This window comes from Peromyscus maniculatus, chromosome 11 (assembly GCF_049852395.1).
Source record: "Peromyscus maniculatus bairdii isolate BWxNUB_F1_BW_parent chromosome 11, HU_Pman_BW_mat_3.1, whole genome shotgun sequence".
Lineage (NCBI taxonomy): Eukaryota > Metazoa > Chordata > Mammalia > Rodentia > Cricetidae > Peromyscus > Peromyscus maniculatus.
In genome coordinates, this window is record NC_134862.1 from 66627899 (window position 1) to 66640464 (window position 12566).

General features: G+C 47.8%; 1 protein-coding gene across 16 annotated transcripts in view; it reads left to right on the forward strand.

The window, feature by feature from the left end:
- The window catches only part of Sec16b (SEC16 homolog B, endoplasmic reticulum export factor), a 42439-nt gene extending 30089 nt beyond the window's left edge, over positions 1-12350 (forward strand). For 11 of the 16 annotated variants that reach the window (XM_076547771.1, XM_076547778.1, XM_076547779.1 and 8 more), the window contains exons 16-26: positions 695-835; positions 1993-2106; positions 2914-2995; positions 4140-4442; positions 5598-5665; positions 8194-8346; positions 8509-8607; positions 9223-9334; positions 9463-9542; positions 10446-10550; positions 11114-12350. In XM_076547771.1, coding sequence (XP_076403886.1) covers positions 695-835; positions 1993-2106; positions 2914-2995; positions 4140-4442; positions 5598-5665; positions 8194-8346; positions 8509-8607; positions 9223-9334; positions 9463-9542; positions 10446-10550; positions 11114-11185 — 1329 coding nt within the window. In that variant the 3' untranslated portion in view covers positions 11186-12350. The remainder of the gene's footprint in view (positions 1-694; positions 836-1992; positions 2107-2913; positions 2996-4139; positions 4443-5597; positions 5666-8193; positions 8347-8508; positions 8608-9222; positions 9335-9462; positions 9543-10445; positions 10551-11113) is intronic. The other 5 variants (XM_076547777.1, XM_076547774.1, XM_076547783.1 and 2 more) reach the window with 3 other exon arrangements.
- The last annotated feature ends 216 nt before the right edge of the window (positions 12351-12566 follow it).

The window sequence follows — 12566 nt, forward strand, 5'->3', positions numbered from 1 at the left end:
TTCGCAAAAAAAGTAACTGAGGCTCAGAGGGTTTGGTTATATGTTACCAGCTCATTTGTGCCCACCATTTATTCTAAGTACGCTGTGTGAATCATCTCATTTTATCTTTATAGCCTCCAATGGAATAGGTAGTATTATCCATGCTATAATGGGGAAACCGAGGCACAGAGAGGCGAAGGAACTAGATTAAATGTTCCACACCTAGTGTGAGCTTGGATTGGATTGGTTTTGTTTGACACCAGAGCCATCACACTTGATCTCATCCTATAGCTCTTTCTGTGAAAGCCCCTTCCCACCCCTGAGCTTGTCTGTGCTTCCCTCTGGACTTCAAAGGGTCTAGGTTGTATCTTCATGTGGACCCTTGTGCCTGGGGTTGCACTTCACGTGCCCAGACTCCCTGATATGATGGTCTGTTGGATAAAAGGGCTGCCTTTCCAATGGAGCCTGGGAAGATGAGTTGATGTGATCCCCCCCACCCATCCTTTTTTCCATAATGCAGGAACTGTATGTAGGCTGGATTTGGAGTTGTGCCCATGCACAGATAAATTGCCCCAAATGGCACAGGGCCCTTGCTATTTGGATGCCAGAGTGAGCGGAAGCTGGCAGTCAGCTGACTTCCAAGAAGTCTTATCTACATTTCTCTCCCTCTCTCCTGCCTGGATGGACTCATCACTGGCCCCGTTCCTCTTCACAGGTGTATAAGCTCCTTTATGCTTCCCGGCTGGCAGATTATGGCCTGGCATCCCAGGCTTTGCATTACTGTGAAGCCATTGGTGAGGCTGTCCTGAGCCAGGGAGGGGGCAGTCACCCTGTGCTATTAGCGGAGCTCATCAAGGTGAGTGTCTCAAAGGGGTCTCTGCAGGAGTTTTATCTTCAGTGTTCAGAGAAGACATTGTAGAGGGGCTTAGACTCCACGTTTCATCTTCTTTGAACACGCTGCAGAATTGGAGCGCACAGCTGTCTTTGACGGTGTTTGCATGCCCCGATGTGATAAGCGGAGGCCTGGCTCCACAAAGAACAACTGGCTGGGTGGGGGCAGTGGGGTTGGGGGGCTGGAAAGCGGGCGTTGCTTTGCTTGAGAAGTTCCATGTGTCTGCTTCCCTGGTACAGTTCAACAGCAAGCTGTGGCGAGCTGTTCTAATTACAAAAGCGGGCCTTTGAAAATAGATTTTCGTGATTAAAACAGGAAATGATCCTTATTAAAATACTTTTAAATGCATAGAATATTTTATCACGTGTGGGACACATTTAAAAAAGAAAACAAAAACATACCAACCCGTAGTTCCTTGGGAAGAAAACAACAATCAAGCAAATAATAGTTGTTTCAATTAACTCAAGGAAAAAAACTCCATTAGCTAGAGAGCGAAAGACAGTGTGAACTTCAATTTGTGTGTCGCCTTACCCGAGGCCCAAGTGTTTGGATTCTACAACCAATAAAATCTGTGCAGCAGAGACCCCCCCCTCCACTGCCCCCCCCAATACTCTGACATTTCTGTTGGAGGGTTGATGGTCCAGGATGGGTGATTAGAAGTTTCCAGATACAGAACATAATGACACCTTGAATCAGAAAGCAGCATCAGGTTGTTAGCCATGTAGATCTGAGCCCCCACACAGATAGGAATCAGAATTAGCGTGAACAAGGTCCCGGTGTCGTGTCCCCCCCCCCCCCATGCCTATTCTAGAAGCTTCTTGCAGAGAAGACGACAGCTTTGCAGAGCCACAAAAGCTGAAGAGCTATTTTTCCCCCTCATATTTGGGGGAAATAATGCCAAAATGGGTTGCTTATTTATTTATGCTGCAATTTTGGGAGGAGATGGGGCTGAATTTGTTATTTCTCGATTTTTCTTTTTAATGTGGTGTGCGAGTGAATTACGACTCCGTCTCCCTCCGTCTTACCGCCTCTTTCCCTGCTGTCTTTCCACGTGCCCCATTTCTCTCTCTTCTTGTCCTCTCTCCCTGTCTACCCCTGACCCGCCTGGAAACTCGGCTCAGCTTGCAGAGAAACTGAAGCTGTCAGATCCTCTGGTTTTAGAAAGACGCCATGGGGACAGGGACCTGGAACCAGATTGGCTAGTGCAACTGCGGAGGCAGCACAAGGCACTGGAGGTGAGTACGGTGGTACCAGGGGCACTGGGTACCCCGTGTTTCTCAGACGTAGAGTGGACGTAGAAGTGCTCAGCCCCGCCCCCCCCCCCCCCCCCATCCTGGGCTTCTCCCATCACTTCCGAGGCATGGTCAGAGTCCCCAATGCTGGCATTCAGAGCATTCTGTTCACAGCTCTTTGGCCACATGCAAACATTTTCCTGTGCCTGCCTAGGGCCACAGGGGGGCGCTCTTCCCAACCACTCTCGCCACCCTTTCTCTGAGGTCCCAGAGGAACGTTTCGCCACCATCAAAGCTTCCCCATCTCTGTTAGGGACAATGGATCACAGTGGACCCGTGTCACTTTCATGTAATGTAGGGCAATTGCTTAAAAGACTTCCGGGCCTTTCCTTTTTGTTCTGACAATTGCAAAAGCTGCTGGCCATAATCAGAAGAGTAATTGGAGCAGGGCCTTCCCCCGTTTTCTTTCTTCCACTCTGCTCTGAAGACAGGACAAAGTGGATTTTTAAATGTACACTGCCTTTTCACCTTCCCCGGGTAGCAAACTCTGAAGCCCACAGCATAGTTCTTTCCTTTGGCCCCGTGCTCTGGGCGGGCTGGGGACACTGGCTGGGGCCCTCCTGGCCTGCCCTGAGCAGAGCAGGGAGACCTGAGAAACATGGTCTCTGGGCGCTGGGCAGTTCAGTGGAGTTCCCTTGGCTGGTCATTGCCTCGGGACATTTCTTATTGACTAAATGTCCCCATTGCCTTGTCTTCGGCTCTTATTTTCCTTTATACTGTTTAAAAGGATTTTTACTTCATTTTAAACAGCAAAATAAAACAGGAGACCCTGGAGATCCCGATGCTACCCACCCAGATATTCATGGAACCAGAGGAACAACAGGTACTCGAGGTGAAGACCTGACTACCCTAATGTGATTAAAACACTTTCAGCCACACCCACACTTCCCCTTCCTTGGTGTCTTCTTTGTCTGGAAATTGCACCCATTGATGCCCATTGATCCAGACTGCCCATTTTGATTGGCCCTTGCTGGCCTCACAGACCTGGACACATCTGAATTCCTGTAGCATGAGAGTTTCTGCTTTGCAGGCTAGGTTTTCAAATACTTGACTATCTCATGTTTTTTTTATTGCTAGCTAATTGTTTCACCTGTGTGAATATCTTGCTCCCCGCTAGATACATTTCTTAAGGCCAGAGAGGATACATTATTAATATTTTATAATAGTGTTCTAGACATTGGAAGTGTGACGATTTTGAGCTATCATTTGGCCATATACGTTTCAAAGTGTTTTCTCAGCCTCTTTATTCCTCCCTCAGAATGCCTCTAAGTGTCTGGTCAGCAGAAGTTATATTCCAAATTAACTCCATACATTTCCCTGAAGTCATCCCCCTGGTGGCCAAGTTCAGACAAGGGCCCTTGTCTCTTGCCTTCCAGGCTTTTGTACTTCCTTCCTGGATGGGTGGAATGTAGGGAGGCTTTGGCTTCTGTTTCTTGGCTTTGTGAGAACGTGGCTGAGTGTCTCTACATGATGACGTTCTTGCCGCCCTGGAGCATGAAGGCTGGTAGCTCACAGCATCCCTGTGCTCTTGGATCAAGTGCTTCTCACAGCCACACCATAGTCAATCATATCAGCAAGGCCCCTTCCAGGGCAAACAGACTCTGAATCTTTACAAGTAAAGCCATCATTTCTAGAGCGTCATTTGATTTTTTTTTTTTTAACTGTTAGCCTTTAAAGTCTAATGAGGCCCCCTTTCCGGAAAGCATGTAAACATCCAAACATTAAAAGGGTTAGTGTTCAATTGGATGTTATTTCTGGCCTCTCGACCCATAGGAGAAAGGCTCAGAGGTCATCCAAGAACTGAGGGCATCATTCTGAAGACAGCAGGGAGAGGTGTTACTGCTCATCAGCACTTTGCTTGCTGTCGTTAGGAAGCCACACGGAGCAGCCCAGTCCGTGTGATTGCTTTCTAGAGAAGACAAGAGCAGGAATGCTTAAGAATGATTTGTCTGTAACTCCTACATCTTCTTCCTTAGACATTCCCTACCAGGATCTTTCGGGATATCAAAGCTACTCAGGAGACCCTGGGTATCGCTCATCTCCATGGCCAACACCTGAGCAGACAGGCCTGACCCAGCCCATCCCACAGCAGCCTTTCCCTCTGCAGCGAGATGCCTACCCAGAGAGAGATGGTTCAAGGTACACGGGGACCCCAGTGCCTCTTTACTCGGTTCCTGCAACCCACTTGCCAGCGACCAGTGGCGGCGGCAGTGTGGCAGTACCAGGGGCTCCTGGAGGAAGAGTTGGGGAGGAAATGCTGCGGATGCATCCTTCCCTTGGTAAGACCTGCCAGCCAGGCTGGGCACCTTGGAGGGTGGAGTCTTGGTGGTAAAGAAGCAAGTGAGGGAGGCACAGGGACCTCCTGGGGCAAGGGGGCTTGGAACTGATAAAGGCACATGGGGATACACTCTTGGTCTGCTCTTGTTAGCCCCAAGGAGCGTGTTCTCTTCTAGTCCATATACCTCTCTATTGGGACAAGCAGAGCGGAATAGGACAGTATTGGAGAAAATTATAAAGGCCACTCCACGTAGTTAAAAGGAAGATTTATTTAGTGGATGACTTACAAATGAAGGAATGGATAGGTGGCGGGGGTCTGGGGAAGCTGTATCGCAATCCAGCGGTGTTCTCTGGAGCTCTGCACAGTCAATCTCCACCATCCAGGGTCCAGGCGCAGAGAGCGCGCCCAGAGAGAGCACTCGCCCATCCAGCTCTCGGGTTTCTAGCACCTCCCCTCGCCCCGCCTCGTAGGCGTGACAGTTGCCAAAGTCTCAATGGGGGTTGGAACTTCCAGATCCAAGCTGGAATGGCTACCCACTACAGGACAGACATCACTACTCTGTCTTTTCCTTGGAGTATGTAGTTTGAAATGCAGAGGCTGCAGAGCAGAGTGACAAAATGCCACCTGTGTCCCATGCACAGTGGTCAAAGGGCTTCTTTCTGATGTCACTCTCTACCCAAGAGCTTATTAACAGGACCATATTTCTAGTCTGGTTCCACATTTCTTCGGGCCTACCAGACCTTGGGGAGAAGAAGGCTACATGTGGGGGGAACGGATTTGAGTGATGCAAGGGAGGTTCTGGGGATCACAGAGGAGGATCAGGTCTCAGCTCTTCAACATAAAGCTTTGGTCAAGATAGAGACCCACATGGAAGGGAGGTAGGGGACAGTCCCCGAGATCTACCTCCACGCTGCTGTGATTCCTTCCACACCTAAGGAACAACCTTGGTGTTCAGCAGGTGGTGTTGGGTTGAGCAGTGTGTCATGAAGTGTCTTGAATCGAGTGGCACTGAACAAGTAGATTTTGCATTTCCGGCGACCGGCTTGTGGTATAAACTTTTGGCACTTAGGCCACTGGGTCCCCATTTCCTTTCTTCAAAATGGGCAGGGAGAGCACAAATTGAGGTCCTCGTCTTCATTTTTCTTTGGTGCTCCAGGAGAGACCACAGCGCCTCAAGAACCCCTGCAAGTTCCTGATGATCTAGAAGTAGTTTCCAGTCCTCAGGTGAGCAGACAGGGAGCAGAGCTGCTGCTGACTACTCTGATGCATCTGCCTTTTGCTGCTGGCCCCTGGTTCCTCAGCCGCACACAGGCTCCTCTCTGGCGTTGGGAACTCTTTCTTCTACCCTGTGCAAATCATTTCTTGTTTCTGAGAGTTGGAAAGGAGACTTATTCTTGTGTATGCTTAGTCCCACCTGTCCCCCAACCAGGGTCACTGGGGGATAGAGCAGTAGAGATGGCTGATGGGTGGATCTCTGTTTTTTTGCACCCCTCTTCTGTGTTGAGGAAACACTATTGGTGTTTATTTTAACATGCACCTTGGTTTGTGTCAGATTTCTATGGTAGTAGTGAGAGCACTTGCTTATCTCTTTTCTCCTAGCTGCCCAGTCATTCTACCTAGTTGCTGACAGACTGCACAGTACTCAATGCGGGTGCCAAATGAGATGTTTTGCCACTTTGCATTGGTTAAATGATGACATTATGTAGTTTTCTTATGAAGTAATGGACTACGGATCTTTTGTTATTTAAATTTAGATGTATTTATTTGTGTGTGTGTGTGTGTGTGTGTGTGTGTGTATGTGTGTTTTGCCTGCATGTATGTCTGTGTACCATGTGTGTGCCCTGCTCTCAGAAGCCAGAAGAAAGAGCCAGATATCCTGGAACTGGAGTTATAGATGATTGTGAGCCGCCATGTAGGTACTGGGAATTGAACCCAGGACTTTTGGAAGACCAGCCAGTGCTCTTAACCACTGAGCAATCTCTCTAGCCCCAGGGCTATGAATCTTTAAAAAATTATACTTTACTCGTCTTTTGCAGAAAAAATAGTACACTACTGTTATAGAAAAATTAAAATGAAGAACCAAATAAATACTACTCAGAATTCTGCAGTAAATGTTTAGGTTCTTCTATTATTTTCCCATGTATGTGTATATATGTACATATATGTATATTAATAAATATATATACACACATGCTTTTTAATGGTTAAAACAGGTGTATTTTTTTCCTACTTGTTCTTAACACTGTATAAGATTTTTTTCTATCATTCATAAGTATAGTCTCAGAAAGGGTATGGCAAGATCCATTGTGTGAAAGTATTCCATTCCTTTGCAAATGTCTGCCAGACTCTTAAGTGTGCCAGGCACTGTGGTGGGGCTGGGCATGCACCAGTGGCCGGATGCAGCCAGCCTGATGCTCTGCCGTCTGGTGGGGGTAACTAGAGATGAACACCACTATGCAATGGGTAGCGTAGATGGCTCAGGGCCGTGCCTCTGAGGAAGTTTTTGAGCAGAGATCAGGGTGCAAAGTGGAAATGAGCCAGGCACTAGGGCACAAGTGTCACTGTAGAGGAAGCCCTGCACGGACACACTTGGATTTGCACAAGGGAGGGGAAATCCTTCCTTTTCTGTCTTCCCCTTCCCAACCCCTCCTTTTCTCCTGTACTTTTCCTGTCCCCCGCCTCCTTTATTTCACTTTTATATAACACAGATCGTCGCCACCCTAGAATATGGGCTCTTGCCTGTGTTTTGACTTCCCGAATCAGAAGAGATTCTTAGGAGGAGAAAACCAGGTTAGAGTTCCTTCCCTGCATTTTACTAGCTGTGTGTCTTGGGGCCTTGCCACACACTGGCTTTCTCATATTTGAAACTAGATGATCGTATTAGTGCATTTTTCACCGTACCGTTGTGAGGATTCAGTGGGTCATGATATGGAAAGCACTTAGAACAGTGTCTGGTATACTGAAGACTTATACCCCCCCCCCCAATTTAAAAAATGAAGCCTTTCCTCTATTTTGCTGTAGTATTTTGTAAAGTTTTTCTTTTGTTACTTATGTTCTATTGAGAGTACAAAATGAAAACACACAGTATCAAGAGCAATATGTTGCATTCTTACACTCAAGCGAGGTACCCAGTGTAGGCAAACTCAATGAGACAGAAGAGAACGGGGCAAAGGTGACCGGGGTATGGGAAAGGGGAGTAGGGAGGTAGTGTCTCTGGTGGGACGATGAGAAATGCTGGGGATGGACAGCACTGTGGATATACTTAATGCCACCGTGTTAGAAGTGGTTAAAGTGAGCTGTATGGGCTATGCATATTTTACCACGATAAGGGAAAGTTAGTAGGCAGGGGGTGTGGGTGTATTTGGCTCCCTTCTGGTATATATGTTCAGCTATTCTTGGGAGAGCCTGTTAGGATATAAGCTCCAAGGTTAGATGCACTGGCTGCTAAGTTCTCTGGCTTTGGAGTTGGAGCGTCTCTCAGAGGTGCTGCCAGAACCTTTTCATCTTCAGCAGTAGCTTCCAGTTCTGGAGACTAAGAACCCCCAGTGTTAGGGAGGAGTTGAAGACTAGGTGGGTCCTGGCTTGTCCTCTCACCTGTGATGAGGCATTTCCATGGGTAAGCCTGCTCTCTCCCCAGCAGGAAGCATCTCCCGAGCCTCGCCCTGGGTTCGGAGTGAGAAGTCATATGGAAATGTGCTCTGCAATCTGTTAAGCCCCATGTGAATCTCTGCTGTTGTTTTATTTTATCTCAGGCACCACTGGCTCCCGGGCCCCGAAGGTTTTCTGAAGATTCCACCGTTTCAGCCAAGGAAGACGAGGGCGGGTCTTCGGATGGGTCGGACGAACCATCTCACCAAGATGCTTCGCAGAGAGGAAAGCCAGGGGATGGGAAAGAGAATACAAAGGTGGAGGACTTGTTCTTTTCTATATCTCCCCCTTCATCCCTGTTTCAAACAGTGGATCAGAGCCCCGGGGCCCCTCACACTCATCTCATGCCCGGCTGGCAGCTCTCACAGTTGGTGAGAGAAACAAGTCCACTGGCCTTAACAATTCCCCTTGCCCTTCAGAGCTCTGGATTTGGCTGGTTCAGCTGGTTTCGATCAAAGCCTGCCAACAGTGAGTCCCCCTCTGGAGATGAAGACTCCTCGGACAGCTCAGACTCAGAGGTAACCTCCGCAGATGGGCTGGCAGCCCCTTCCCGTGGACCCCAGAGGAAAGCCAAACACATCACAGCCCTGGCATCACACTCTACCTTGGGCTGAAAGAAAGGAGACCACAGGAAACAAATCTGTGTTTAAAAGCAAAAGGCAGAGTGAGACAAGCCTTGGAAGTCAGACATGGTGTCTCGTGCCTGTAATCACAGCATTTGGGATGCTGAGACAGGAGGACTGCTGTGAGTTGTAGGCCAGCTTGGGCTATATAATTTGACCCCATTTAAAAAAAAAGCAACACATACACACATACATACATACATACATACACATGCACACTGGAGAGAGAGAGAGAGAGAGAGAGAGAGAGAGAGAGAGAGAGAGAGAGAGAGAGAGAGAGAGAGAGAGAAAGTGAGCAGAAACATTAGAAAATTAAGATGGAGAATTTTTACTTCAGAGCCCCGGCAACAGGAAGCCAACCCACATGCTTAGCGGAGGCTTCACAGAAGGAAATGGTGTTTGTGGGGAGTTGCCCATGTGGAGATCATCCCTCTGGATGCCAGAACACATGTAGGTTGGCATGGATTTACTGAGCAGTGATGCCATCTTTCCCGCCTCTTTTCCACCAAGCAGGAGTCTCCTGGCACATCACCTCCTCACCATAGCGGCCTGGGCCTCTCACCAACACCTCCACTCACATTTCCATCTGTATCGGATGCCAGCTCCTCCTCCAGAGGCATAGGTACTGCCAGCCCCATCTTTTGGGTCATCTCTGGTGCTGTTGGTGCTCCTAGATGGAGGGTACTCTCTTGGGTGTGGGGACCCCTTGGTTCTGAGTATGTGAAACAGCTTTGACTCCTTGCTTCCTAGGTGGGAGCAATCTGCTTGGAGCCTCAAACAGCTGCGGAACATCTGAAGGCATTGGGGGTGGAGGCTTCTCTGGGCCACAGGTGAGCAGGCTATGGGTTGGGGCCTAGGACTCCAGATGACACCTGTGTATGGGTGAGGACTGAATGTCTTCAGCAGCCTGGAGGAGCACCCCGGTAAAGGATGACTTCACAGGATATGGAGACAACTTCTGTTTGACTTTGCTCCAGCTGCCTACGTAGTACCTCAGCTGGAGGGTCGAGACAATGGCAGGATAGTTTCTCACAAGTCTGGGGCACAGAAGTGCATGGCCAAGGTGCTGCTGGCTGCTCTGATGTCTTCTAGGGCTTTCTCTGTGTCTTGCAGGCTTTCCACCTGTGTCTTCATTGGGTCTTTCCTCTATATGTGTTGTGTTAACTCTCCTCCTTTTGTCAGGACACTGCACATGTTGGGTGGGTGGGTGGGGAACCTATGCAGCTTCTTTAAGGATTCTCTTTCATGCTGAGACACTGGGGCTCTATTGTATGTGGTTTTGAAGTGTTACACTTCAGCCTGTGTAGCTCGCACAGAGTGCAGGGACCGGCCTCTTCTCCTGCCTTCCTGAGAGGCGGAGTTCACTCATGTGCACTTGGCTAGAGCTATCATAAATTCTTCACAAATTGTCTATATAGCTAGGGATTTCATGACTATTGCTAGGAAAATGTTTCTATTTCTTGAAGCCTGGTTGGAGTACTCTTGTAGTATCTGAGGCCTTCTGAAGAGTTTTGATAGTGATTTTAATGATCCGATATAATTTATTGTGACTTTTTCTTCCTATCCTTTTTGGGTCTAAAAGTGCCTGTCTCTGTACGGTCATCCCGGGTCCTGGCATTGGTTGTGACCACTTGAGTTTCGTAGGAAACCCTTCTGTTGGTCAACATTGGTTCCTGTGGAAGGGTTTAACGTACCAGGAAGCAGCCACAGATCAGCTTCTCTGTTGTTTGCAGCCACAGGGTGTTTCTTCTGAGTTCTACTCCCAGCCAGGTGCTCTGCCTCCTCCACCCACTTTGCAAGGTGCTGTTCCTCTCTACAATCCATCTCAGGTCCCTCAGGTAAGGACCATCCTTATGGGGAGGAGTTAGGAGGCCAGGTTATAGAGTAAGGAGGGTGGGATACACTTCCAGTTTCCCACCCACTGAATGTGAGTTCCTGGGCAATTGTTGAGACTCTCCTAAGTCTCTGTTTCTACATCAGTAAAATGGAGCCAGCAGAAGTTATCTCAGATATAATATGTATGTAATATAGTACCTAGAAAAGCTCAAGAAATGTCACACCTCTGGACATCATTCTTGACCTGTCATTGGTCCTGAGATATGAGAGACACAGTGCTGATGCTCTGGTGTGTGTGCCTTCTCCTGTCTTGAGGTGAGGGGATTCCTGAAAACTTTGAGAGAAGCCATACTCTCTGCTCCTCAGTGACCCAGGATGACTCTGCAGATCCATTCTTTGGCCTCGGCTCTTTATGAAATCAAACTTCCTGTCACCATTGTTCAGAGGTGAAGGCTGGTCATTAGGATACCGTGTTGGGAAGCTACCTACATCTGAAGTGGGTGCTCTTGCTCAACATACTAGTTGCCTGGTGGGGCCATGCTTGAAAGTGTCTCTTCTTTTCCAGCTTTCCACAGCGACTAGCCTGAACCGGCCAAACCGCCTAGCCCAGCGCCGCTATCCAACCCAGCCATGCTGAGAGTGACCATCTGTCCCAGGCTCATGAGAGTGACCACCTACTCATCCAGGGCTCATGAGAATGACCGTCTGTCCAAGTCTCATGAGAGAGACCATCTACCTATCCCAGGCTCAGGACCACCTGCCCATCCTGGGGGCATGAAAATGACCACCTGCCCATCCTGGGTTCATCTCCAGGAGCACAGCTTTTCTCTTGCTTCCTTCTTCTCAGTACCCCACTCACCTCGTCGTATTCAGGCACTTGCTGTGAACCACTGCGCAAGGGGTAGCTGGAGATAAAGGGCAGGGTCTCCCTAGACACAGCTTAATCTAGTCTTCAGCTTAGCCTTAGAGTGGTGGGAATGATCTCACCAGATGGAGGAGGAGGGGATAGTGTCCTCAGTAGAGGGTCATGGCAGCAGCACTTGAGGCAGAAGCTTGAGAATCTCAGGAAGATGAGGGCTCTGAGAATCCCATGGCAAGAACCTAAAGGACACCACTGGGCTGTGGAGCAGGGGCTTGGAGCAACATCCCAGAATAGCTTTGACTGAGACTTGCTTAAAGACCAGTTTATGGCTCTTGTTAGCAAAGTTTTTACATTGAATTTGATTATTGCTGCCCTTCAGTGATTCCTTCTTCAATGACATTTCAGCAATTTTCCTCCTGGTCCTAGTTTTGAGCACATTTTCTGTGTGGTTCAGACTAATTATATTTCTCTCACTTTCTTAGCTGGTCCTATTTTTTCACATTCTGACATCTGGCTATCAAGTTAGATTGCTGTAGGCATCATATTGTCATGGTAACTACTGAACCTAATGATGCAGATGGATGGAACATCAGTATAATAAATAATGGAAAACGTTTCCTAAAAACGTCATCCTTTCCATAAGAGGGGAGAAATGAGTGTCTCATATTGTTAATACCTGCCTTCCTACCTCAGGCCTTTGCAAATTGATGTTCTGAGGGTCACTGGGGCCTAACGGAGGAGGGAGAAATCTTGGAAATTTCCATTTTTTCCTTTCAAACCTCAAATAGGAATGATTCTTGCTGTTTGTCAGATTTGCTTAAAATTGCTCTTCACAAAGAACATTTTTTTTGTATGTGTAATTGTACATAAAAGTTTTGTACTTTAATGTACTATGGTTCTGATGTTGATAGCGATTAAATCCAGATAATTTTATAGCAAATGCTTGTTTCTAGCTGGTTTCTGCAGAGGGAAAAAAAATACACTGATGATGTCTTCCCTGAAGTCTTTCTAATAATGGTTCCATTGTGTGATCAGGTGTGAATAGCTAGAAAGAGCCCTTTGTTAATGGAGAATCAAAGACTGGTCCTCTTAACTTTCAGGTCTACTCTAATGCTATCAGTTTTTTTTTTTTTTTTTTTTTTTCCAATTTAAGGAA